This window comes from Notolepis coatsorum (genome assembly GCF_963971535.1).
Source record: "Notolepis coatsorum genome assembly, chromosome: 7".
Taxonomy (NCBI): Eukaryota; Metazoa; Chordata; class Actinopteri; order Aulopiformes; family Paralepididae; genus Notolepis; species Notolepis coatsorum.
The window spans coordinates 87,266,081-87,293,957 of record NC_140171.1 but is presented as its reverse complement, the minus strand read 5'-3'; the positions used below and the strand labels follow the sequence as shown (position 1 = coordinate 87,293,957).

Sequence of the window (27,877 nt, the reverse complement as noted above, 5' to 3'; positions counted from 1 at the left end):
GAGAGAGAGAGAGAGAGAGAGAGAGAGAGAGAGAGAGAGAGAAGAGAGAGAGAGAGAGAGAGAGAGAGAGAGAGAGAGAGAGAGAGAGAGAGAGAGAGAGAGAGAGAGAGAGAGAGAGAGAAGAGATACCGAATTAACTCACTGTTTACGTGGTCCACTCACTGTTGTCCCGACTCCCCAGACTGTTCTTGATAAAGTGTATAATCCGCTGTTGATGATGTATATCCAGTCCACTGTCCAGACTGCCATATAGCTTGTTAGCAGTTAGCACCACACAACAAGTAGTTTGATTTCTTTGTCCATTTCCACGTCGAACAGACTGCAAACTACCTGGCGTTCTATCGCCATGCTCTAAGACAAACTCTAACCTTAACCAACTTTGAAAGAGTGCCTAAGCTTAACCGTCTAAAGAACTTGCAGTCACGCTCTAAGACAAACAGCTACATATCACAACAACAACAACTATCTCTACCAAGCTAGAATAAGCTAGAATTGGAACATTAGAAAGTGGATTCGGCCAATCAGAGATCGTCTCCGTGAAATGCTGCTACGGAAAAAAATACTGGCGTCGGCCAATCAGAGAGCGTCTCCGCGAAATGCGGCTACAGAAATTCTTGAGAAATTCTGCCTAGACCGCTTCAAATCGCGCCCGGATTCCAACATAATAGTCATATTTCAACGCTCAGCGCGTTACGCACTGATTGGCTGCTACGGATACAGCGATCACACAGTGACGCGCACTCAGAGCGCTATCGCGTCTAGCCCGGGCCGAAAAAAAAAAAGTAAAGAAAAAAAAGTAAAAAAAAAAAAAAAGTTTCCTGTTCAAGAAAACGAGTATTTATTATTTTATTTATTAACGTTATATTGTGCATTGGAAACACAAACATACTTAAAATGAGTAAATATTATTCATTTTAAACATGTTTATATTATTTATAGGGCTATAAAACAAAAAACTAAAAAAAAAAATGTTCTTGTTATTCTCTCATATAACCAGGGCAGGGCCTGAGGGGGGGCGGCGCCCTAGCGCCCCCCAGTGGCGGCCACCACTGTATGAACCATTAATGGGCAATTGTCAAATGTCTCTGTATAAATCACGTTTGTGACTAAGCCATAGAGATGCTGTGTTTACTTGCTTTCAGAACGGCAGTTTAGGCTATGTATAGCTTATTATTAGGCTTTTCAATTTATTTTCTATTCTTGCAAATAGCATTGTGGACATTTTCTAATGCTCGTATAAGGAACTGTAGTCACGAGAGCTAGCATAGCCCATCCAACGAACGTTGGCATCAACGGCACGACCACAGCACTGACAGGAGCCACCGCAGCACGCAACGCCAGCCACCACAACCATCGACAATCCCAGCGAGGATCCCCACTGATCAGCGCCAGCTAGCCAGCCCCAACTAGAACTACAGCTTGCCAGCTACACAAGCCAACGTCAGCCGAGTTCCCCCTATGCAAAATGTGCCAGCCAGCCAACGCCAATCAACAAAGATCCCCACTGCAACTGCCGATGGTTATGATAACTAACTAATTGCAGTGAGGATCTTTATTGACCAACGCCAGCTAGCCAGCACACGCTGCCAGCCACGCTGTAAACTCGGTCAACGTTGGCCCACACAGCTAGCGAACCACAACTCTAGCCAAAGCCAGCTAGCCAACGCCAATCAACAAAGATCCTCACCGCGACTGCCGATGGCCACGACAACCAACGCTGCGCGCCACAGCAGCCCCCATCAGCACTGCAGTCGTGCCACCGATGCCAACACTCACCGGACGAGCCATGCCAGCTCCCGTCCCAACTAGAGTTTGTTGTTCTTCATTCCAGAAGGTTGCTTCCGGTAAACTAGCGCAACGTCATCACTGACAGCAGCGCTGTGCTCCAATAGGAAGGCATTCGCATGCATGAATTAATAAATTAAAAAGAAAAAGAAAAATACAGTTTTCCCCAAACGCAGTATAGTATCATTTCAAACACTCAATACCGGTATACCGTGCAACCCTAGCGCACACACACAAACACACACACACACACACACACACAGAGACGGCCCCGATAGCCCCCACCCGTGCTCGCTCTCTGTCCCTCTCTGTCATCAGCGTGGCTTTAGCTAGCTAGCCACTAACATTAGTTTACCATGTAAATGAATGACTAGTCTAGGATGCAAAGCACTTTCACTTTTCACTGCACATAGAAACAGCTGGAGGGAGCTCCCGTAGCTCACCGCATATCTCGGCGCTATTTCTGCGTCGGGGAAAACCGTGCTCGTCACGGATCTGGGGGACACGAGTTCGATTCCCGGACCCGCCGTCATTTCTCAGAATGTCTTCCCCTGCTCTACATCCCATTTCAACCTGTTTCTGTCGGTCATGCTTGACCAGAAAAGCGATAAACGCTAAAAAATAAAGTAAAAAAAAAAACAGCTGGAGCATTTTGGGAGCAGCACATGTCCTGCGTGTTTTGCTCATACTATTTACGTTAGGCTAACTCTCTGCACTTACTTCCTTGCGGGTGAGGGACAATATTGTGTGATGAGAATTGGAAGAATGCGCCAAATTGAGAATTAGAGGCATAGATCCTATTAATATAAGTCCACATAGCTAGGAAACCATGCTATAAGATAGTTCCCATTTAAAAAATTATGAAATGAAAAGTTTCTAAAAATGTACTAAGAGTAGTCTACTGACACACTAATACTTTTGATTTATTTTATTAAAAATAAAATAATCTACTGTAAGACAATTTATATAAAAACTCTTGGGTGCCTAAGACTTTTGCACAGTACTGTGTTTTCTATCCACTTTAGCTAAAAACACACACACACACTTTATATATATACACTAGGGATGTGCATCGCCACTGAGGCCGATGCGATGCACATCTCGATACGTTGCCAACGATACGATACATTAACGATACATTTGAAGCACCGGGCGATGCGATATGATTCACCCCTGTTGAGATACAGTTAGATTCTATACGATTTGATTCAACATAATGCGATTCAGGGCAATACGATGCGATTCAACACGATGCAAAATAATGATACAATTCTATGGTATGACATAGGATTTGGTTTTATAACTTATATATGCAGCAAATCATAAATTAACTAAAAGGGATTTACATATTTGGTTCTCTACTAGTACTGCGCATCCCATTATGCTGTTGCTTTTTTTACCTTAAAAAAACACTTGGACCTTTCACAAACAGGCCTTTTCACAAGTCCTTTGTAGTAGTGTTCTCTGTCTCCAGTTTACAGTACACTTTTATAACGCCTCACAGTTGAACAATTTAAGGATGCATTGCCCAGGATTAACAATGTGCAAATAACAATTACCATAGTGCAATGCCCATACTACTGTCTGCCAGTCTGATGTGCTTAACACTCTTTCAACAGGTAGACTAACTCAGCAGTGAGCAGAAAGCAGTGGTGTGATTTCTATATGAACAATAAAAAATAGCCTTTCACAAACAGGTCTTTCATAACGGCTTACAATTGTAAGGAAGACATTTATACTCAAGTTTCAAGTTCAAGTTTCTTTAATAGTTGTCATACAGAAGTACAGAATACTTTTATACAAAATGCTTCTTACTGTTACGCTCCAGAGACTGTGCAAGACAAGATAAGTATGAAATAAAATAACATAGTATAGCATGTAAATTAGAAGTAAAAAAAAAAAATGAGGTCACAGTGTTTACTGTTCAGTATAGACATATGTACAATGTTCGATGCAGACTAGACGTAACTGAGTTACCATATAATATACAATACTATGCAGTGTACTAATATACAATACTATATAGTGCAAGGCAGAAATGGGATGAGGTGCAATTTAGGTACAATTTACAGTAGGTGTACGAGTTGTAGTGCAAATCCTTTATCAATAAATATAAAGTGTGTTTGTGTGATCTAAAGTGTGGAGAGTGGGTGCTGCAGTGTGTTGTTTGTTTAAGTGAGTGTGTGGGTGTGTGTGCTGTGTGCATTTGATGGTTGTTGCATAGTGTTTATTGTTCGTTTAGCAGCCTGATGGCCTGGGGATAGAAGCTTCTTCTGAGTCTTTCTGTGCTCGCCTTAAGACTCCGGTATCGCTTGCCTGACCGCAGCAGTTCAAAGAGGCAGTTGTTCGGGTGGCTGGAGTCCTTGATGATTCTCTTCGCCTTCCCCCTGCACCGCTTGTTGTAAATGTTCTGGAGGGTGGGAAGCCCCCCTCCAATTGTGCGTTCGGCTGAACGTGTCACTCTTTGTAGTCTGCTACGGTCTTGTGCAGTGCTATTCCCAAACCAGGAGGTGATGTTGCCAGTCAGGATGCTCTCTATTGTACATGAGTAGAAGTTCCTAAGGATCTTCTGACTGACTTGGAACTTCCTTAGGCGCCTGAGGAAGTAGAGGCGTTGTCGTGCCTTCTTCACAACACTGTCAATGTGTGTGGTCCATGTCAAGTCCTCGGATATGTGGGCTCTGAGGTACTATTATTGGCTATTATTATTGGTACTATTATTGGCAGTCATAGGCTGCTGTAAACTAAACACCACTCTCACGGACATAACACCTCACTGAGTGATTTAACTCATATGTCTTACTTTCAGGTTTTTCCCATAGCGTTTGTTATTGATTTGGAACGGGTAGACTTGTTAGCCAGTGGAGCGTGAAAAAAAGCTGCTATATGTTGCTCACCAGTCTTGCTGTTAGCTTCAGCTGAATCCGGGGAGGAGGTGGAGGCAGCCGCAAACGTAGTATCCACGATTCCACACCATGTGTTTATGTGCGTTGCTAAGTTTGTCGTACTACTTGTGTACTTTATAGGGGTACTGCATCGTTCGCAAATTCCTTGTGATTTGTCAAGTTGTCCGTCTTTCTTGAAAAATCCGCCAAACATTTGATTTGTATGTACTTTTTGGTGTGCTGTGTATCTCTTTCTCCTCGACTTCCCTGTTTGTTGATAACTGTGACGCAGCTCTCGCCTTCCGTAGTAGCAAAGCAAAGATAGTCTCTGCTGTGTGCAGTGCACTGCTGACAGAAGTGGATGAGAGGAAATTATATGAATGAATCGGTTTTGACCGATGCAAAGGCGCTACAACAGATGCATCGCGAGTTCAACCTGAATTGTAGCCGATGTGAAGTTATCTTTGAACCTCTGTTGTCAAGCCTCGTCAATATACCCCCCCCTTTCCTCACTAGTGGAACTGGTGTTGCGGAGTCACGTTAGCCAGCGGTCCGAGCTGGTCTGTGTCTAATGAAATGACAATTGCTCGTCATTAAAGGTCCGCGCTGGTCTGTGTCTATAATGAAATGAGAGGAAAATCGCTGCGCTAAAGCAAGTCGGTCCGTGTTGATAGTTTGTTTTTAGCCGCAGCAGCTAACTGACGTTACAACATATACTCGATGTTCACAATATAGAAATGTACTATATCTCATGTAGAACAAGCCACGATAGATCGAGTATACTCGATATATCGCCCAGCCCTACTATATATTATTCCTAAAATTGCTGCACTTTGTTAAAAATTGCATTGATCTGTTGGTCTGTGTAGTAGATAATACAGGATTTTGCTGCTTAAACGTATGTATAATGTATATTCATTGATTCACTCGTATACCAAATTTTTTTTTTATTGAAAAATGTTGCTTTTCGCATCAAATATTGATATGCGATTAAAATGTGATTAATTTCGATTAATTAACTATAAAGTCTCGAATTAATTCAATAAAAAAAATTAATCGAGCCCCACCACCACTAATAATAATATAATATATATAATAATAATGCAGGACTTAACTCAGAAGTCTTTATTCTGCATGCAGCGATGGATGGCACACACACACAGGAACACACACACACATGCACTGTTTTTAAGGTCGCCGCTGCGCTTGAGCTCTGCGCTTGACCCATCCCGTCGTCCTTCCCCCCAAGGGCAGCCGGAAGCAGACAGGGCGTCAGCGAGGTACCGCGCCCGGGGACCAATCCAAGTGCTCCTGCCCGTCTTTGTCAGGGACGCAACAGCGTCAGCGATCTGTTGTGCATGTTTTTCCATTGGGTTTATCTTATCGGGGGGGGGGGGACCTGCAAACTCCACACAGAAAGGCCTGGGAGATACCCCCACCTGGGTGCGTGTATCCTTTCGGCAACAAACGTTTCCTTCCGCGTTGCTCTGATTGACCAGCGATCTACGCTCGTTTCGGCTCTACGCCGGTAGCGCGCGCATGCGCATTTTGTTTTTGCCCCCACACGCTCACACACGCAGGTTTTAATAATAATAATAATGCAGGTTTTGCCGCCACGCCGGTAGATAATAATAATAATACTTAGAATAATAATACTTAGCTCAACTCGTTCGCCAGCTTGCTGTGGAGCCTATGGTCACAAGTTCGAATCACTCTTAGTTCATTTTTTTTTTTACGTTTAATTAATTTATCATCTCTCTATATGAACATACTATAATTTGGAGTTTTTCATTGTTCAAGAGTGGATATATGTTGCAGAACATGCCTGTTCTGCAAGTTCGAATCACTCTTAGTTCAAATTTTTTTTTTCAAGTTTCAATTAATTTATCATCTCTCTATATTAACGTAACTAGCTATTCATATCAATCGAAATAACGTTCATCTCTCTATATTAACGTAACTAGCTATTCATATCAATTGAAATAACGTATTGTATTGTTTTCATCTCTCTATTCCAGTGTTTCTCAAAGTGGGGGGTGCAGAGGCATGACAGGGGGGGCCTTGAGATTTAAATTTTTTTTTAAATTTTTTACAGAAAAGTGTCACTAAAGTGCTATCTGTTGCAGCTGCACTGTTCTCCATGAAAATACCATTTCTCAAAATCTGAAAATCATTATTTAATAAAACACAGAAAAGGATCACCAAGTTACTCTGGATAAAAAAAACCTTTACAGACAACATTGAGACAAAGCTTCCTGACACATCTCCATCCAAACTCTTGGAAGAACTCTTTGAAATCTCATCTGATACCACCTGGAGAGCTAGTTTCAGAGTGTGGTGCTGAGTACCAAGTATCTCATGATGCAGCAGTTAAGGTGTTGATACCATTCAGCACCACATAAAGTATCTGTGTGAAGCTGGCTTTTCATCCATGACAGCTCTGAAAACAAAATATAGGGCCAAGTTGAGCCTTGAGGATGACATGCGTGTTGCCTTAACAGCAATAAAGACTGTTTGCTTATTTCCTATGTTATTTCCTATGTAAATTCCCAGTCACTGAGTGAAGATCTGCTGTTTTGCAAATATGTCAAAAACAGAGCGACAGCTGATGAGCTCTTCAAAATGATTGACAGTTACCTGACAGAACATGGACTGAAATGGGAGAACTGTGTGGGCTTTTGCTCTGACGGTGCGCAGGCCATGGCAGGGAAAAGGAGGGGGCTACAGGCGCTCATCAAGGGGGTCTCGCCAAACGCGCAATGGACGCTCAGACACTGAGTGAATTCTGGCTTGGTGTGGAGAGGGAGCATCCACTCATAGGGCAGAGGGCTGTGGGCATCCTTCTTCCCTTCGCCACATCCTATCTCTGTGAGATTGGATTTTCAGCTGTTGCTTCACTGAAGACAAAGCACAGGTCTAAGCTCAACATTGAGCATGACTTGAGAGTGGCAGTATCAAGCCTGCAACCTCGTTTTGAAAAGATGTGCAGTGCAAAACAGGCTCATTGCAGCCACTAATGCTGTGATGACTCACATAATTTACTTACATTTTCTCTTTTTTTGCACAAATTGCAAAGTTCTTTCACAAGTTTTCACACGTTTTTCACAAAGTTTTCTATCTATTTTTTTTAAAGCAGTGTCCTTGAATTGTATTGCAATGTTACAAGATGTCTCTATTTTTGAAAAAGCAGTCTTGAGTGTCCATTGAATTGTATTGCAATGTTACAATATGTCTCTATTTTTTAAAAAGCAGTCTTTGAGTGTGTATTGGACTGTATTGTTATGTTGTTGCACAATTGCACAGTTGTAAAGTGGTTGCACAATTTGAAAGGTCACGATATTGGTGTTATTTCAATAAATTTAAACATGGCCCATTTCATGACTATTTTGTTGGGGCGAGGGGGGGGGGGGCCCAAAATATTTTGGTCCGCCAAAGGGGGGCCTGACAGAAAAAGTTTGAAAAGTTCCATCAACACATAGGTAATATTTATATCACAGGCTGGTCATGCATAATCTCGCCCACCAGACTCTTCTACCGAATTGACTAGGTCGCGCAAGTCAATCAATAGATTACACTTTCTGTAGGGTTAACATTCACCTACTCATTCTGTTGTGACACAACATGACATGTTAGGGTTGTCACCTTCCGTGATCGCGTTTGAACCAATGTGTAAAGAATCTGTTTTAGATTAGGCTGTAAAAATCATCAATTTATTGTCATCATGGACCAATAACGGAACAGATTGACAGGTGGTGACAAAGCACAAGACTGGGCATTTATTTAAAAAACATACATACCCTAACCACATAACAGATATTTAAAAGGTAATTAACAGGCATGTTCTGCAACATATATCCACTCTTGAACAATGAAAAACTCCTAATTATAGTATGTTCATATAGAGAGATGATAAATTAATTAAACGTAAAAAAAAAAAATGAACTAAGAGTGATTCGAACTTGTGACCATAGGCTCCACAGCAAACTGGCAAACGAGTTGAGCTAAGTGCGTCAATGTTAAAACTGAGTGACGAATGCATAATTTACACTTGTGCCAATTGCGTGCGTTTGTCTAAGTATTATTATTCTAAGTATTATTATTATTATCTACCGGCGTGGTGGCAAAACCTGCATTATTATTATTATTAAAACCTGCTTGTGGGTGTGTGGGGGCAAAAACTAAATGCGCATGCGCGCGCTACCGGCGTAGGGGCGAAACGAGCGTAGATCGCTGGCCAATCAGAGCAACGCGGAAGGAAACTTTGTTGCCAAAAGGATACACGCCACCTGGGTACCTGGCATCACGGAAACCTGGTCCCCAAGCGGGAATCGAACCCTGGACCTTCTTGCTGTGAGGCAACAGTGTTAACCACTACACAACCGTGCCGCCTTGTACTGTATCTTTAAGTGCATTCAATACGAAATGACTTCTCTAGGTATAATTTTGAATGGACTTTTACTTCGAGTACTATTATCTAGGTATTTCTACTTTCACTTGAGTAAAGGAACTGTGTACTTCTTCCACCACTGCCTGTAGGGAATGGGGAGAGCTCTTCAGAGGCGAGCAGTGGTGACGGCGGGGTTGAGCAACGGTCAACGTCTCCATCTAGTGGCCACACAAGGAAAGACAAGAGAGATATTCCGGTAAGAGATACTGTACAACCACTCTACTTTCTGAGTGATCCCTAGTACATATGTACATATCCCCTACCTTATCTTGGACAGTTAAAAGATAACTTAAATTACATATATCTATTCTTACCATATATAGCAGTAGTTCAGTCATAGTGTCCTAGGAGTAAAATCACCATGGTTACTGTCATAGTGTCCTAGGAGTTGTTTCACTATTCACTGTCTATGGAGCAGTAGTTCTGTCATAGTGTCCTAGGAGTTGTTTCACTATTCACTGTCTATGGAGCAGTAGTTCTGTCATAGTGTCCTAGGAGTTGTTTCACTATTCACTGTCTATGGAGCAGTAGTTCTGTCATAGTGTCCTAGGAGTTGTTCCACTATTCACTGTCTGGAGCAGCTCCAGGATCTGTTTCTTCTTGATGACATCATCACTAGAGTCTCGGTTAACTCAATGGACGCCAACCACGTTTATATACGTGTTTGGCGGACAACCATTGAACGCCAACCACGTATATATACGTTATTTGATTGTTTTTCCTTTTTTTCGATTTTAATATCCTATTCAATGTCAGGGACCCGTATGTTGCCGGTAGAAGGCATACTGCGACGCTGAGGGTGCAGTACTGGCCAGATCCTCCCAGGTGGCGGTATCGAGCACCCTTTGAAACCTTGTATCTTGGCCTGTGCGTCGACCAAATGTCTCCGGGTCGGTTTTTTTTCTTCTGGCAAGCTGAGAGGTTATAACGTCAGAGTGAGAAGGATCAAATGCTCCCGATGCATGATGTGTGGAATCGCGATCAGATAATTGGAATATTATTTTGGGGGTACATCCTAGTCAAGGTAAGGGCTATATGATATCAATCTTGCGTTGATCCAACCATGTCTTCATATCGATCCAAACGTGTGTGTGTAACGTTACTCCACAACGTATGCCGTTGGTGATGATCAAAGCATAAAAAAACGACCCCCCTTCTCCCCCCTTTCATGCATTCATGATGAAACATAATACCTATGATATAGATTTGATTTGAGAATAATAGCGGGTCCAGGCAAGAAACGGCAACGGTTATAGTATAATACACGCATAAGGCTATTTCTCAGCATTTCGGGAATTATCCCAGACCAATCTAAAACCATACTCATATTCACCATGGTATAAAACGGGAATGTATAGATGACATTTTCTTTTCTTTTTCTTGGAATCGTGATCAGATAATTGGAATATTCTTTTTGGGGTACTTCTTAGTCAAGGTAAGGGCTATATGATATCAATCTTGTGTTGATCCAACCATGTCTTCATATCAATCCGAACGTGTGTGTGTAACGTTACTCTACAACGTATTCCGTTGGTGATGATCAAAACATCAAAAAACTACCCCCCTTCTCCCCCCTTTCATGCATTCATGATGAAACATAATACCTATGATATAGATTTGATTTGAGAATAATAGCGGGTCCAGGCAAGAAACGGCAACGGTTATAGTATAATACACGCATAAGGCTATTCCTCAGCATTTCGGGAATGACCCCAGACCAATCTAAAACCATACTCATTCACCACGGTATAAAACGGGAATGTATGGATGAATTTTTTTTTCTTTTTCACATATTGAACGATAGATATTCAATGTCAAATGGGCCATAGTAGTGTATCCATAGCTATAATATAGAATATAGTTATAGCTCTACAAACAAGGTGACTCACTCCTATCTTTTAAAGCGTGGCAGTGCTACCACAGGGCCAAGGCTAATAGCTGGCAGCCAATGAGTTGAGGAGAGACTTGTTCATGTTCACAAATCTAAACTGAGCCGTACAATATTATAGAAATAAAAGAAAATCCATTTTAGGGTATTGGGGGTATTTTTTTTTCATTCATTTTTTAAATATTTTTAAGAATCTTTCAGTGCCCAGCAGGGGGCGCACGATTTAGTGCTTGAATGCCCACCATCCACTTCAATGTTAGCGTTAATATCGCCTAATCTATGTTTTAAATTATGGCTATGTGTCTAATCTGCCCGTCGCTTATCAATGACTCATTTTCCAGTCAACATTGTCGAAGCGGATTGTTTTTTTATCGGTTCATTTCCGTTTTATAGCATTTTGAAAAGCCCTCGTTTTCAAGGAAAATAAAAAGATTCCGTGATAAACGCCCTGTACTGGAATATTCTAGAACGTTGTCATTTTTCTGCCTATTTATGAATCGTTTTCAAATAAACGCTAGATTATCGATAGTATATGTGTACGTATGCACGCTATATAGGCGAGCTGAAAATCAATTCTCTTAGTTCCTGATCGCTCGCACAGCCAAACAGCCACACACACACATAGGGGAAAAGCTTATATCTCTGTGAAAACAGGTCTGATTATCCTAAGACTGGTAAAAATAGATTTCTTACCTGAGATCAGATGGTATCCAAAAAGATTATTCCAATTCCTGATCGCTATTCCAAAAATCAATCCTTTTATTGATCCAATGCTACATACTGTAAACACATATTCCACGCTGTTCTGATGCTCCACAATGAATCCGATCGGCTCGGGGGACATGCGTGAGAAGTAAAATGTGGATTCCGGACTTTTTTTTTCTCATCCATTTTAATTGAGTCCATTCCAAAAGGGTGCATTACCATCTGGGAGACGATAGGGGGCACTTTTTCACATCTGAGCTCCTGATGGGGCTGGTTTCCCAACGGTAGACTCGGTTGATGAAATATTAATTCAGATCGCTAATAAAAAAATAAAACGATAATTGTTGTGCTGGGCATTCAGGGGGCGGGCTGATAACACGTGTTATGTCGTCCGTGGCATCCAAAGTGTTAAGAACAAAAAATTTACTCGTCTTAAATATTGATGACCATTGGAATCTGATGTTCATGTTATCTTCCACCAACCGCAGCTGTTTGAATGTTTGTGTAGCGAACTGTATGTTTACCTCATTAGCTACGTATTAAAGCCCAATGAATTAATGATGATTTACCGTGAGTTCAAAGCCGTTTCCTGTGCTGATGAGGGGGTTTAGAAGGGGGATTATGCGAGTGTGATGACTTCGCTGGTGACCTCACTGATGAAGATGTTGTCTTGTCTCTTTTTCAGAAACCCATCAGCAACGGCCTTCCACCCACCCCGAAAGTCCACGTAAGTTCACACATGCACATACAAACGTCTGCTTGTTCACCATGTGCACGCACATACACACTTCTGCTTGTTGGCCATGTGTACGCACATACACACTCACTTACATGCTGGAAGCAGACACACGAACACAGTCTAAAGAGAAGTCGGTTCATTCTGCTGCCATCTTGATGACAGCAACTGTCGGGGGTGGCGTCAGTGGCTCGGGAGGTAGAGCAGTCGTCTGGTAATCCGGAGGTTCCCGGTTCGATTCCCGCTCCTTCCGGGCAGTCTGTCGAAGTGTCCTTGAGAAAGACACTTAACCCCTAATTGCTCCCGATGATTAGGTTGTCGCCTCCGCCGTGAATCGGTCAAATGTGAGGAACAAATTGTAAAGCGCTACATAAATGCAGCCATTTACCATTTAACAAGACTAACATGACCTGACCCCCTGTCTCTTTGAATGGAGAATCATCCAGATCTAAGAATCTGTCACACATAGTATTGTTTATCTTTCACTTTCGAAGTCACAGGTAAATTACTGACAACATTGAATAGTTAATTTGGTAAAAAAAAAGGATATCACATTACCTTTAATGGTAACCCTTCCTTTTACAGTCCCCTAACTACGAAGTATTTCCCCAATAAATATATGTTTTCAATGATGAATCAAGTCTAGACTTATGAGCTGGATAACAGTTACATGATGTGCTCCTACTCTGTATGGACTATATGTTTCCAGGAGGAACTGTAGACCCATCCATCTCCATGCTGAGGTGAAGCAGATTGATTTGACGTTTGCACTGAATATGCATTTAAAACCTTCCTGTATTGATTTGACTAAACTACCAAAAATAAGTTACTGTCAGTGTCAGATGACCTCTGTGTTTGCCGAATTATGGTAATTTGCACTGGAATCTTTACTTAATAAATGACGGACATGGCAAATTAAAATGGGATTAAGATCACAATTATTATCCACAATTAATACTAATGATTAGAGGTCCCCAGGTAATACTAGTCCAGTTATTACTAATGACTAGAGGTCCCCATGTAATACTAGCCCAGTTATTACTAATGACTAGATATCAGGTAATACTAGTCCAGTTATTACTAATGACTAGAGGTCCCCATGTAATACTAGTCCAGTTATTACTAATGACTATAGATCAGGTAATACTAGTCCAGTTATTACTAATGACTAGAGGTCCCCATGTAATACTAGTCCAGTTATTACTAATGACTAGATATCAGGTAATACTAGTCCAGTTATTACTAATGACTATATATCAGGTAATACTAGTTCAGTTATTACTAATGACTATAGATCAGGTAATACTAGTCCAGTTATTACTAATGACTATAGATCAGGTACTACTAGTCCAGTTATCTCTAATGACTATAGATCAGGTATTACTAGTTCAGTTATTACTAATGACTATAGATCAGGTAATACTAGTCCAGTTATTACTAATGACTAGAGGTCCCCAGGTCATACTAGTCCAGTTATTACTAATGACTAGAGGTCCCCAGGTAATACTAGTCCTGTTACTACTACATTACATTTACATTTAGTCATTTAGCTGACGCTTTTATCCAAAGCGACTTACAAGTTCTGTGCGACAAGACAGCAAGAAGCGTATAACTCTATCAGCTGAGTAACAATGTTCATCAAAGTGTTGCGTGTTACAGTGTAGGTTAGTTTATTAGGACAAGTGCATGACATTAAGGTTAGTCGGGGTTAGATTTTTTTTTTTTTTTTTTTTTTTTTTTTTATCATTTCAGATAATGGTTGAAGAAGTGAGTCTTTAGTCGACGGCGAAAGATTGGACGGGATTCGGCTGTCCTAACTGGGATGGGTAGTTCATTCCACCATTGTGGGGCAAGGACTGAGAATAGGCGGCTTCTCTTTGATGACCCTCCGGGAGCTTGGATAGGAGTAGATCTGAGGCGGCCAGAAGACGCAGAGCGTAGGGGTCTTGAGGGTGTGTAGTTAGAGACCATTGACCGGAGGTAGGCGGGAGCGGTTCCCTTTGCCGCACGGTATGCTAGGTCGAGGGCCTTGAAGCGGATACGTGCAGCAATGGGGAGCCAGTGCAGGTCCCTAAGAAGTGGGGTGACATGGGCTGACTTCGGTAGGTTTGAGATCAGGCGGGCCGCTGCATTTTGAATGAGTTGAAGAGGCTTGGTGGCAGTGGCCGGGAGGCCAGCTAGCAGTGCGTTGCAGTAGTCGAGGCGGGAGATGACTACTGCAATGACTACTAATGACTAGATATCAGGTAATACTAGTCATGTTATTACTAATGACTAGAGGTCCCCAGGTAATACTAGTTCAGTTATCTCTAATGACTATAGATCAGGTAATGCTAGTCCAGTTATTACTAATGACTAGATATCAGGTAATACTAGTTCAGTTATTACTAATGACTAGAGGTCCCCAGGTAATACTAGTCATGTTATTACTAATGACTAGAGGTCCCCAGGTAATACTAGTTCAGTTATTACTAATGACTAGAGGTCCCCAGGTAATACTAGTCATGTTATTACTAATGACTATAGATCAGGTATTACTATTCCAGTTATTACTAATGACTATAGATCAGGTAATGCTAGTCCAGTTATTACTAATGACTAGAGGTTCCCAGGTCATACTAGTCCTATTACTAATGACTAGAGGTCCCCAGGTAATACTAGTCCAGTTATTACTAATGACTAGATATCAGGTAATACTAGTTCAGTTATTACTAATGACTAGAGGTCCCCAGGTAATACTAGTCATGTTATTACTAATGACTAGAGTAGAGGTCCCCAGGTAATACTAGTTCAGTTATTACTAATGACTATAGATCAGGTAATACTAGTCCAGTTATTACTAATGACTAGAGGTCCTCAGGTAATACTTGTCCTGTTACTAATGACTAGAGGTCCCCAGGTAATACTAGTCCAGTTATTACTAATGACTAGATATCAGGTAATACTAGTTCAGTTATTACTAATGACTAGATATCAGGTAATACTAGTTCAGTTATTACTAATGACTAGAGGTCCCCAGGTAATACTAGTCATGTTATTACTAATGACTAGAGGTCCCCAGGTAATACTAGTCATGTTATTACTAATGACTAGAGGTCCCCAGGTAATACTAGTTCAGTTATTACTAATGACTAGAGGTCCCCAGGTAATACTAGTCATGTTATTACTAATGACTATAGATCAGGTAATACTAGTCATGTTATTACTAATGACTATAGATCAGGTAATACTAGTCATGTTATTACTAATGACTAGAGGTCCCCAGGTAATACTAGTCCAGTTATTACTAATGACTAGATATCAGGTAATACTAGTCATGTTATTACTAATCACTAGAGGTCCCCAGGTAATACTAGTTCAGTTATCTCTAATGACTATAGATCAGGTAATACTAGTCATGTTATTACTAATGACTAGAGGTCCCCAGGTAATACTAGTCCAGTTATTACTAATGACAGAGTAGAGGTGAGGAGGGGATGGGGGGAGTAGGGGGATAAGACCTCTGACATAAACCTCAACAATTAAGAACAATATTTCCAGCGAAGTACTGAACTGTCTACAGTGTTTCTGTGCAGAAGGAAGCATGCAATATATATTATATATATATATTTTGTATTTTGGGTGAACTTCCCCTTTAACGGTACAGTACTTTGTAAAGTCGTCTTATAAGTTGACTCATAAGTCAATCAATATCAATATACACAAAGGTTTTGTGTCACGGTTCCCGATATCAAGGACAGTGACGACTTGATCACATTGACGGACAATAACCAATTAATATAAGGTATATTTTGCAGCCCTACCAGACAGTCTGCTTGTTGTTTTAATACAGATGGGCGCCTGCTTCTCCAAGGTGTTTAACGGCTGTCCTCTGAAAATACACTGCGCGGCTTCGTGGATCAACCCAGATACCAGAGGTGGGACTTTCACCGACATCAACCCTCAACTCTTATTAAGAGTTATAAAATGTTTCCTCATTTACCTATTCCTAGTCTTTCAGATCATATAAATAACTGTCATGTTAAACTTTGAAAGATGATAACTCCTACGCTGTAAGTCAGATTTACACTAAACTTGGTACAGACATCCATCTATCTGTCCTCACTCAGAATTATTTTGTCCAATCATTACAAAACCTGCAGGATATGTTGCATAACACGGCTGAACCACTTGTGTAAAACTATTTTGAAATCACCCAATAAGGGGCGCCAGCAGTTACCCGATAAGGGGTGCCAACAGTTACCCAATAGGGGGCGCCAGCAGCTCCAGACATGTGCACGGCCCTGGCACACATCTGGCCATAAAGCAATGACAGTTTGTCCCAATATCACCAAACTTGGTGGATATGTTTTATTTTGTTGTTGAAACATGTCCCCAAACATTTTCTCGAAATTGACCAATAGGGGGCGCTACAAATACAGAAATGGCCGTGGCATAACACAAATCAGACTATAAATCAATAAATTGTACTTGTTACAAAACGTACAGGATACGTTTCATAACACTGTTGAACCGGGTGCGTGAAATGATTTAGAAATCTTAACGGTCTGTTTTGGCTTGAACCCCGGAATTGCTCCTTGCAGCTAAGATAAGATAAGATATTCCTTTATTGATCCCCTTGGGGAAATTCAGGCATCATAGCAGCATGGGGGGGAGGGGGGAGGGGTACAGGTAGTAAAACAACACAGTATACAGGTAGTAAAAGACAACACAGGCAGTGTAAACAATTTGATCAATATGGTCAATATAATTTACTATCTGACTAGCTGAGGAATATTCACATTATTCACAGTGTCACATGAGGTGCAGTATGCATGAGGTAGTGTTATAATTTACTATCTACTGAGTATACATTAATCAAAGTACCAGGGTAGTCTACTTTGTCCCCCTTGGGTTCCTATAAGTCCCAGGTCAATGTCTGGTAGCAGTCGCTGTCGCTGCCCCCTGTTGTGGGGCCTGGAGGCTGCTAGTCGCTGCCCACTGTTGTGGAGCCTGATGGCCGCTGGTATGAAGGACTGTCCGAGGCGGTTAGTTGAGTGTCGGGGGGGATGAGTCTGTGGCTGAACGAGCTTCTCATCTTGACTAGCTCGTCGTAGAGGGGGTGGTAGGGGTTCTCCATGATGGCATCCAGCTTCCTTATCATCCCCCTCTCTACCATCACCTCAAGTCTAGGTAGCTCGACTCCCACCACGGAGCTAGCCTTCCTCACCAGCTTGTTGAGCTGTGTTGTGTTTTGTTTTTGTCTTATGTGTAGATTGGTTTCATTGGGTCTAGAGGAGCCGGCCACACCTCAGGCTCTGCCAAGAGAGATCTGGAGAAATTCACAGTATAATAAATTGTTAAACTCCAATCCACATGTCAGACCAAAACAAAAAAAGTAAACAAAGCGCAAATACTCTTTCCTCTAGAGGTTGCTGTTTGACGGCATTACAGATTACAGAAGGTGATTTTGTACGTTAAATAAATTATTGATTTATGAATTAATTATTAATTATTTTTAAATCGGCTTGTCTAAAAATAATGTTGTTGTTTACATGTTGCGTGCATGTAGCCCCTCCCTACTTCCCATTTCCCCATGTAACGTGGAACACACCTGATTGGATAAATGTGCTGCTAGTTGACACATGCTGCTGCTCTAGTGGGACATCTAGTTGCTCAATGTTATCTATAGCAGTGGTTCTAGTAGTAGTAGTAGTTTTATTCAGTCATCTCACACAATACAATATGCACAATCATTCAACAATCTTTGGTTTGGCAGTGATTTAAAGGTACAGGCTGAAGCATAATGCTTATACATGCCTGTCCTATATTCTTAACAAATTAAGACTCCAAAACAGAAAAATATTATTACAAAATAAGAATTATTCACAATCCTAAAAGATTGAATCCTAGGAGATAAGAGAGAGTGAAACCTGTGGTCAGTCAGTGTGTCTATGTAACATTTCAGTTTATCTCTTTTTCAGACCAGTATCTGATATTTGGAGCAGAGGAGGGGATTTATACATTAAACCTGAATGAACTTCACGAGAACTGCATGGAGCAGGTAAAGTGATTAAAAAATGAATACATTTAATTTAATTAATTTGTATTTATTTAAAAATCCTTACATTTGCAAAGATTTGAATCACTGCATGCAGTCTAGAGCAGAGGTTCTCAAACTACAGGTTGCGACCCAAATTGGGGTTGCGGGTAGGTGACAGTGTTAATTCACATGTAGGATAATTGTAGACATTTAAGATAAAATAGACTATAAAACGTATGGTTCTATTTTTCACTTTGAGATATAAATTATGTTAGAAATAGTTTTACCAGTAGGTTACAGTTTCATTTTGTTTTTATTTGATTTAACTAACTCAAATGTATTTAAATTATTTTAGCATTGTTATCTTCATGAACAAGAATGTATTCTGCCTGTTAGTCGGCTAATTCTGGTCAGATAGGCTATACTTATTTCCTTTATATAAACAAGATGTATAAAGGAATGATATTAGCAAATTACCAAAAGGAGGAAAGGGGAGGTGACTATTGTCAATCTTCTGGATAAGCTGTTGTTTTCTTTTTCTTTTGTACTACATTATGGATACTGATATTTATTTATTTTATGTTGTTTTCAATGAAATGAAGAATTATTGGCAATATGGATATTCTCCATTATATAATTTAATTATTAATTAATGTTTCCACTTGGCAGTTGTGGATAGGGGTAGGACATGATAAGCTTAGGCTTCTTCCTAGGGCTGGGCGATAAAACGATAACGATAATTATCGTGATAAATTATTTCCTCGAAATAAACATGAAACGTGGTCGCAAAGTTTCGATATATCGATTTTACAAGCTTGGATATCAGCACACGCACTAACAACCAATCAGGAATAGAGCTACGTTGCGTGATGCTTACGCACCACAGCTCCAGATGTGCTACTGTTTTGGTTTCGATTTCCGAGGAGATTAGTTTAGCAACTTTAGTTAGGAAAATGCATGAAAATTTCGCGACAGCGAAGGAGATGACAACCCTACGCCTACGGCCACCACAAGCCTTAGCGCCTCAAATGTAGAGGAAATTGTTAATAAGAAAGGTGTTTCGACGTCGGCAGTATGGACACATTTTGGCTTTTTAAAGTCAGACAAAAATCAGAGCACCGTTCGCTGCAAACTGTGTCGACGACCGGTGCTAACAAAAACGGGGAAAACAACAAACATGTTCTATCACCTAAAAGTTTATCACTCATTAGAGTACACTGAATACAAACGCATTCAAATGAATAAAGGGAAGAAGATGATTAATTAAACAATGTTTAGATACAGTACTGAATTCTGCCATCCGGACACATGCTATTTGAAATATTATTATAGAATATAGAATACCATAGGCCTATAAATGTCCTTATAGGCAACTAAATTATGCACTGGGCCCGGGGCGGTTACTGGTTAGAAGAAGGTGCGCGGACTGATGACGACATCAACTCGAGACGAGACATTCTGTTGTTTTGGCGGTCGGAAATCACCCATAATCACAAGAAACATTCATTCAGACAGTACAGTTGGATCTAACAAAATTGATTTATATGGACACATTCATGGAGAATTCAAGCCGGGACCACAAAGCTTCTCAAAGGGTTGGCTCGACACGCGACGGCTCTCCAACTCGTCTCATAGTGACGTCTTCGTTCTACCGCAGAAAAAAAAAGTGAGTCTATCTATTAATAGCCCGCCGGTGCCGGGCATAAGAAGTTAATTAAACTTGACAGAATTAATTATTTCATGTATATCGACGATAATTATCGATATCGAGTGATATGAAAATTATTTTATTATTTTATCGCTATAACGTTTTTGGCCATATCGCCCAGCCCTACTTCTTCCTACTCCTTTTTGAACAGTGATATGTATAATTTTCGTTGTTTGTCTTTTTTATTCTTTGTTTTTTTTTAATCATGTTCGAAATAAATATTCATTCATTCATTCAAGATTTTATCTTAAATTTGATCTTAAATCAGGTTGTCTCATATTGGGGTTAATACAGTATATGAAGTACCATATACAGTACCTGACCACTAGGGGTGTAACAATGCACACGTTTTCACATTCAATAATTATGACAGAAATACCGTACTTTTTGCACTATAAGCCGCACCTGACTATAAGCCGCAGCAGCTAAATTGAATGATGTGTACATATAAGCCGCACTTGACTATAAGCCGCAGGTGTTTTAATGTTTAATTACCATATGTAATTAGCATTGGGACACAATACTGTCGGACAAATAACAAGAATTAACTAATTTACAAGTTGTATTAAGTTTAGCAAATAAGGGAACAGATAAATAACATTTCAATGCAGTCAAAAAATCAATATTTAGATTTTAACATTTTCGGGTTTGGTCACGTCGAGTCACATATAAGCTGCACCGTTATATAAGCCGCAGGGTAGAAAAATCTGGGAAAAAGCCACGGCTTATAGTCCGAAAAGTACGGTAGATTTAGTTACCAAACGGTTTTTCTTTTCCTTCCTAGCTGTTTCCCCGCAGGTGCACGTGGGTTTACGTCATGAACAACAGTTTACTTTCTATATCTGGTAAGATCTGCAGCATCACCACCGAGACACATCAGTGGGGAAGTTCTACTTCAAAAAGATTTCCTTCTTCTTTTGGGGGTGGAAGATCTTTGTTAGATATGATGCCCATCTGAGAATATCTTTATTGTTAGATATGATGCCCATCTGAGAATATCTTTATTGTTAGATATGATGTCCATCTGAGAAGATCTTTATTGTTAGATATGATGTCCATCTGATAATATCTTTATTGTTAGATATGATGTCCATCTGAGAAGATCTTTATTGTTAGATATGATGCCCATCTGAGAAGATCTTTATTGTTAGATATGATGTCCATCTGAGAATATCTTTATTGTTAGATATGATGCCCATCTGAGAATATCTTTATTGTTAGATATGATGTCCATCTGAGAAGATCTTTATTGTTAGATATGATGTCCATCTGATAATATCTGTATTGTTAGATATAATGTCCATCTGAGAAGATCTTTATTGTTAGATTTTATATGAAGCCCAGTCTATACTAGAGGTTTGTTTCTCTGTTTTTTGGGTTGGTGGTCCTACACAACTCATAATGAAAATGTTGAAATTTAGATTGACTATGTGGTGTGGGGTACAGACAGGGAAATAGAAATATGAGAATAGAAATATACAACTCCCACCTTACTGGAAGCATAGACCACTTACGGTATTTTCAGCTCATGGGAGAGCGCGGGGGATAAAATGAATGAATGTCGATTAGAGCCTTGATGTAAGTGGTTGTACTGTAGCTACGGCTGTGGGGGTGCTGGAGACATGATCCAATGTACTTCTGTATACGCCTGAGTCTCCTGAACACGGAAAGACCAATCCCAAGTCCATCAGCATTTTCTCTGCCAATCTATAGTCTCTTTTCCGCACCTACTCCCCAAGGAGTGTGTCTGGACAATTCAGAGACTCCCTGGGCAATCTGCACATGCAGAGTTTGGTAAAAGGTATATTGGATCATGTCTCCAGCACCCCCACAGCCGTAGCTACACTGCACTTCCGCGTTACATGGGCTCCATGTAACGCGGAAGTGCAGTGGTCTATAGCAGTGGTTCTCAACTGGTCTAGCCTCGGGACCCAACATTTTCCTTAGTCATTAAGTCGCAACCCACATTTTTGAACGACTATGATTTATTTAAATTTTTATTTATTTTTGCAGTAATACACAATCTTTCATGCACTGTTAAAAACATGAAATAAACACAAACAAGTGCAACAAAAGTGCAACTAGGGCTAAAAACCCAATGCAATAAAATAATAATAATAATAATAAATAATTATGCTTCTTAGCAGCCTTCTTAGCTTAACATAACATACCTACAGTAAATTTGGGGGAACTAATGGGATAACTGGGGTTGCAACAAAAGTGCAACTAGGGCTAAAAACCCAATGAAATAAAATAATAATAAATAATATATGCTTCTTAGCAGATTTCTTAGCTCAACATAACAGACCTAAGTTTGGGGGAACTAATGGGATAACTGGGGTTGCAACAAAAGTGCAACTAGGGCTAAAACCCAATGAAATAAAATAATAATAATAATAAATGAATATGCTTCTTAGCAGACTTCTTAGCTTAACATAACAGACCTACAGTAAGTTTGGGGGAACTAATGGGATAACTGGGGTTGCAACAAAAGTACAACTAGGGCTAAAAACACAATGAAATAAAATAATAATAATAATAAATAATATATCCTTTTTAGCAGACTTCTTAGCTTAATCATCCCAGGGAACTAATGGGATAACTGGGGATGTTGTTTGCTCCTGACAAGAGTCTCAAAGTCTGGGGTGATGGTAGACAAAGCAACTCTGAGGTCATGCTCAATGTCCAATCTGTTCCTCTGCTTTGTCTTCAGCTGGACCAGAGCTGAGAAGCCACTTTCACAAAGATAGCTAGTGCAACATTTTTATTTATTTATTTTTTAATCTTTTTTTTTCTTTCTTTACACACACATCCATGACCCATTCAAAATGGCCTTGCGACCCACTTTTGGGTCGCGACCCACCAGTTGAGAAACACTGGTCTATAGGACGTGTTGCAGAGTGTGCGTCCTGGTGGAGGTGATGTGCTCACTGTGCTCTCGCCTGCAGGGAAGGCCTCCCAACTGTACTGTCACAACCTGGCCGGTCTGTTCGACCACGCTCGGCAGATGCAGAAGCTACCAATGGCCATCCCTACCCACAGGCTGCCCGACAAAATGATCCCACGGTCAGTGCTGCCGCCTCTAACCACGGTGCCTATGTTCACAGAAGTACCAGAGAAGTCACGCCATTTGTATTTGTACTTCTTTCTCCTAAGGCAGGAAAAGGTTATGGAAAGAAATCTGTAAACGTAGTGGAAATTATTGTACTTTTCATTTACCAGAGCCTGAGGCGAATGTGTAAGGTCTGGTGTTTTAAGATAAGATAAGATATTCCTTTATTGATCCCCGTGGGAGAAATTTGGTTGTCATAGCACCATGATTCCGTCATCTTGGCAAAGTAAATCCTTGAGATCCAGACTGTTGGAAGCTGCATCATCCCATGCAGCATCGCAGCACTAACAGCTGTTAGCCTCAGGCACCAGCAGCACTAACAGCTGTTAGCCTCAGGCATCAGCAGCACTAACAGCTGTTAGCCTCAGGCACCAGCAGCACTAACAGCTGTTAGCCTCAGGCACCAGCAGCACTAACAGCTGTTAGCCTCAGGCACCAGCAGCACTAACAGCTGTTAGCCTCAGGCATCAGCAGCACTAACAGCTGTTAGCCCCGGGTGCCGCTACATTACATGCATGTTTCTGTTCCACTTCGCCTGCTTTGCTTCACAGCGGGTTCTGTTGCTGGTAAACCAAACGCTGTCTTAAAATCCCTTTTTTTATGATTTCAGGAAGTTTTCCATCTCCAACAAGATTCCGGACACAAAGGGATGTCAAAAGTGCTGTGTGGGTGAGTGCTGTGTGGATGAGTGCTGTGTGGATGAGTGAGTGCTGTGTGTATGAGTGAGTGCTGTGTGGATGAGTGCTGTGTGGATGAGTTAGTGCTGTGTGGGTGAGTGCTGTGTGGATGAGTTAGTGCTGTGTGGATGAGTGAGTGCTGTGTGGGTGAGTGCTGTGTGGGTGAGTGCTGTGTGGTGATGAGTGCTGTGTGGATGAGTGCTGTGTGGATGAGTGCTGTGTGGATGAGTGAGTGCTGTGTGGATGAGTGAGTGCTGTGTGGATGAGTGCTGTGTGTATGAGTGAGTGCTGAGTAGATGTATGTCGCCTGTTATTTCACATGCAGTAAATATAAATGTATATATATACAGTATACACAGCACTATTGTCCATGCTATACTATCATACAGAATTATTTATGAGTAGACTAAACTATGAGGTAGGTAGTTAAGATTACTATGATTACAGTGTAGGGCAGCTGTAGACAGTGAAAGCAGTAGGTATGTATATAGAGTAGAATATAATAGAAATACTTTATTTATCCCGAGGGACATTTGGCACTACAGCTCACTCACAGTAAACATGTAGGTAGTCGAAAACAAAAATCACGAATAAGAATAAAATACGGTCCGGGATATACATTTTCTATGTTATGTATATATATTCTAAAATATACAGTCAAAATGTACATAAATTTACAGTAAGTACAGTAAAAAGTGTAAAATTGTACAGTGTTGATTTAGTAAAGTAAAAGTCCAGGAATATTTGATAGTACTGTCACCATGTGCCCAGTGATGCAGTGAGGCACAGTGATGAAGAACTGTGGGTCTGTGACCTGATGTGAATCAACGTAGGATCCTTGACACGGAGAAGGCTGAGAACCAGTGTCTCTGTGACTGACAGTTGTTGGATGATGGTTTTGTTTTCCTTGATTCCAGTGAGGAACCCTTATACAGGTCACAAGTATCTGTGTGGAGCCTTCCAGGCCAGCGTTGTGCTGCTGGAGTGGGTGGAGCCCATGCAGAAGTTCATGCTGATTAAGGTGAGTGTACTGATGGCAATTAGGGACTCACAGGTATGAATATGGTAGCAGATATTGATAAAGCTGATAATATATTTTCTGTTATAACATGGCCAATAATCAATATTTACCAATATTGATGTGATGGGGTCTGTATAATAAAAAAAATATTGCACAATACTGAAAATTTTAAGACTTGAAAACACTGTAAAATGTAAAATAAGTCTTTATTTCAGTTTCCGCAGTTTGTTTAAATGCTGATGTGCCCAAACAACGTAACAACCTTGTGTAGCTAGACTGAAATAATCAACGGTTGTTCACATCTTCCCAGTTCTGCTCATCGGATGTGGATACATTAGAAAAATCACCATCATCAGACCATCCCCGATACATTTTACAAATCACCATCATCAGACCAACGCAGATAATTAGAAAAATCACCATCATCAGACAGACGCCGATAATTTAAAAGAAAATCACCATCATCAGACAGACGCAGATAAATAAATAAATAAAACACCATCATCACACTGACACCGATAAATTAGAAAACTCACCATCATCAGACTGACACCAATAAATGAGAAAATCACAGATACAAATAAATCGATCCTGATACATAAACAAACAAAAAATAACCATCATCACCAACCGATATATTGTGCATCCCTAATTATAATGATCTAAAAAGTAAAGAGAGAAAGAAAAGTTGTTGTTTGTCAGTGTTGCTATCCTTGAAATAAAAAGTCTGAATCGCTCCCTGTGTCGCTCCTTCCTCCTCCCCCTCTCTAGAACATCGACTTTCACACGCCGTGCCCCATGGAGGTGTTCGAGATGCTGGTGGTGCCCGAGCACCCCTACCCCCTCATCTGCATGGGGGTCAGCAAGGGCACGGAGTTCAGCCAGGTGGTCAGCTTCGAGACGCTGGACCCCAACTCCTCCTGCCCCTGCTTTAAAGAGTCAGGTACGTCCTGCTGCCCCTGCTTTAAAGAGTCAGGTACGGGGAGCTCCCGTAGCTCACCGCATATCTCGGCGCTATTTCTGCATCGGGGAAAACCGTGCTCGTCACGGATCTGGGGGACACAAGTTCGATTCCCAGACCCGCCGTAATTTCTCAGAATGTCTTCCCCTGCTCTACATCCCATTTCAACCTGTTTCTGTCGGTCATGCTTGACCAGAAAAGCGATAAACGCTAAAAAATAAAGTTAAAAAAAAAAAAAAAATCAGGTACGTCCTCCTGCCCCTGCTTTAAAGAGTCGGGTACGTCCTCCTGCCCCTGATTTAAAGAGTCAGGTACATCCTGCTGCCCCTGCTTTAAAGAGTCAGGTACGTCCTGCTGCCCCTGCTTTAAAGAGTCAGGTACGTCCTCCTGCCCCTGCTTTAAAGAGTCAGGTACGTCCTCCTGCCCCTGCTTTAAAGAGTCAGGTATGTCCTGCTGCCCCTGCTTTAAAGAGTCAGGTACGTCCTGCTGCCCCTGCTTTAAAGAGTCAGGTACGTCCTGCTGCCCCTGCTTTAAAGAGTCGGGTACGTCCTCCTGCCCCTGATTTAAAGAGTCAGGTACATCCTGCTGCCCCTGCTTTAAAGAGTCAGGTACGTCCTGCTGCCCCTGCTTTAAAGAGTCAGGTACGTCCTCCTGCCCCTGCTTTAAAGAGTCAGGTACGTCCTCCTGCCCCTGCTTTAAAGAGTCAGGTATGTCCTGCTGCCCCTGCTTTAAAGAGTCGGGTATGTCCTGCTGCCCCTGCTTTAAAGAGTCAGGTACGTCCTGCTGCCCCTGCTTTAAAGAGTCAGGTACGTCCTCCTGCCCCTGCTTTAAAGAGTCAGGTACGTCCTGCTGCCCCTGCTTTAAAGAGTCAGGTACGTCCTGCTGCCCCTGCTTTAAAGAGTCAGGTACGTCCTGCTGCCCCTGCTTTAAAGAGTCAGGTACGTCCTGCTGCCCCTGCTTTAAAGAGTCAGGTACGTCCTGCTGCCCCTGCTTTAAAGAGTCAGGTACGTCCTCCCCCTGCTTTAAAGAGTCAGGTACGTCCTCCCCCTGCTTTAAAGAGTCAGGTACGTCCTACCCCTGCTTTAAAGAGTCAGGTACGTCCTGCTGCCCCTGCTTTAAAGAGTCAGGTACGTCCTACCCCTGCTTTAAAGAGTCAGGTACGTCCTCCTACCCCTGCTTTAAAGAGTCAGGTACGTCCTCCTGCCCCTGCTTTAAAGAGTCAGGTACGTCCTCCTGCCCCTGCTTTAAAGAGTCAGGTACGTCCTCCTGCCCCTGCTTTAAAGAGTCAGGTACGTCCTGCTGCCCCTGCTTTAAATAGTCAGGTTCGTCCTCCTGCCCATGTTTTAAAGAGACAGGTACGTCCTGCTGCCCCTGCTTTAAAGAGTCAGGTACGTCCCCCCCCCCCCCCCCCCCTGCTTTAAAGAGTCAGGTACGTCCTCCTGCCCCTGCTTTAAACAGTCAGGTACGCCCCCCCCCCCCCCCCCCTGCTTTAAAGAGTCAGGTACGTCCTGCTGCCCCTGCTTAAAGAGTCAGGTACGTCCTGCTGCACCTGCTTTAAAGAGTCAGGTACGTCCTGCTGCCCCTGCTTAAAGAGTCAGGTACGTCCTGCTGCACCTGCTTTAAAGAGTCAGGTAAGTCCTGCTGCACCTGCTTTAAAGAGTCAGGTACGTCCTCAGTGGTGGTCTCTATGGTCTCATCCTGGTCCTGTTTGAGGTGGTCTCATCCTGGTCCTGTTTGAGGTGGTCTCATCCTGGTCTTGTTTGAGGTGGTCTCATCCTGGTCTTGTTTGAGGTGGTCTCATCCTGGTCCTGTTTGAGGTGGTCTCATCCTGGTCCTGTTTGAGGTGGTCTCATCCTGGTCCTGTTTGAGGTGGTCTCATCCTGGTCCCGTTTGAGGTGGTCTCATCCTGGTCCCGTTTGAGGTGGTCTCA

At 41.6% G+C, this 27,877-nt stretch overlaps 1 protein-coding gene across 4 annotated transcripts in view; it reads left to right on the top strand.

Annotated features, from left to right (window-relative positions):
• The window catches only part of map4k3a (mitogen-activated protein kinase kinase kinase kinase 3a), a 459,102-nt gene that overhangs the window by 409,684 nt on the left and 21,541 nt on the right, over positions 1 to 27,877 (top strand). For 3 of the 4 annotated variants that reach the window (XM_084319042.1, XM_084319041.1, XM_084319039.1), the window contains 9 exons: positions 9,207 to 9,313; positions 12,396 to 12,437; positions 16,279 to 16,363; positions 18,410 to 18,489; positions 20,961 to 21,021; positions 23,125 to 23,242; positions 23,899 to 23,957; positions 24,883 to 24,986; positions 25,758 to 25,929. In XM_084319042.1, coding sequence (XP_084175168.1) covers positions 9,207 to 9,313; positions 12,396 to 12,437; positions 16,279 to 16,363; positions 18,410 to 18,489; positions 20,961 to 21,021; positions 23,125 to 23,242; positions 23,899 to 23,957; positions 24,883 to 24,986; positions 25,758 to 25,929 — 828 coding nt within the window. The remainder of the gene's footprint in view (positions 1 to 9,206; positions 9,314 to 12,395; positions 12,438 to 16,278; positions 16,364 to 18,409; positions 18,490 to 20,960; positions 21,022 to 23,124; positions 23,243 to 23,898; positions 23,958 to 24,882; positions 24,987 to 25,757; positions 25,930 to 27,877) is intronic. The other variant, XM_084319040.1, reaches the window with a different exon arrangement.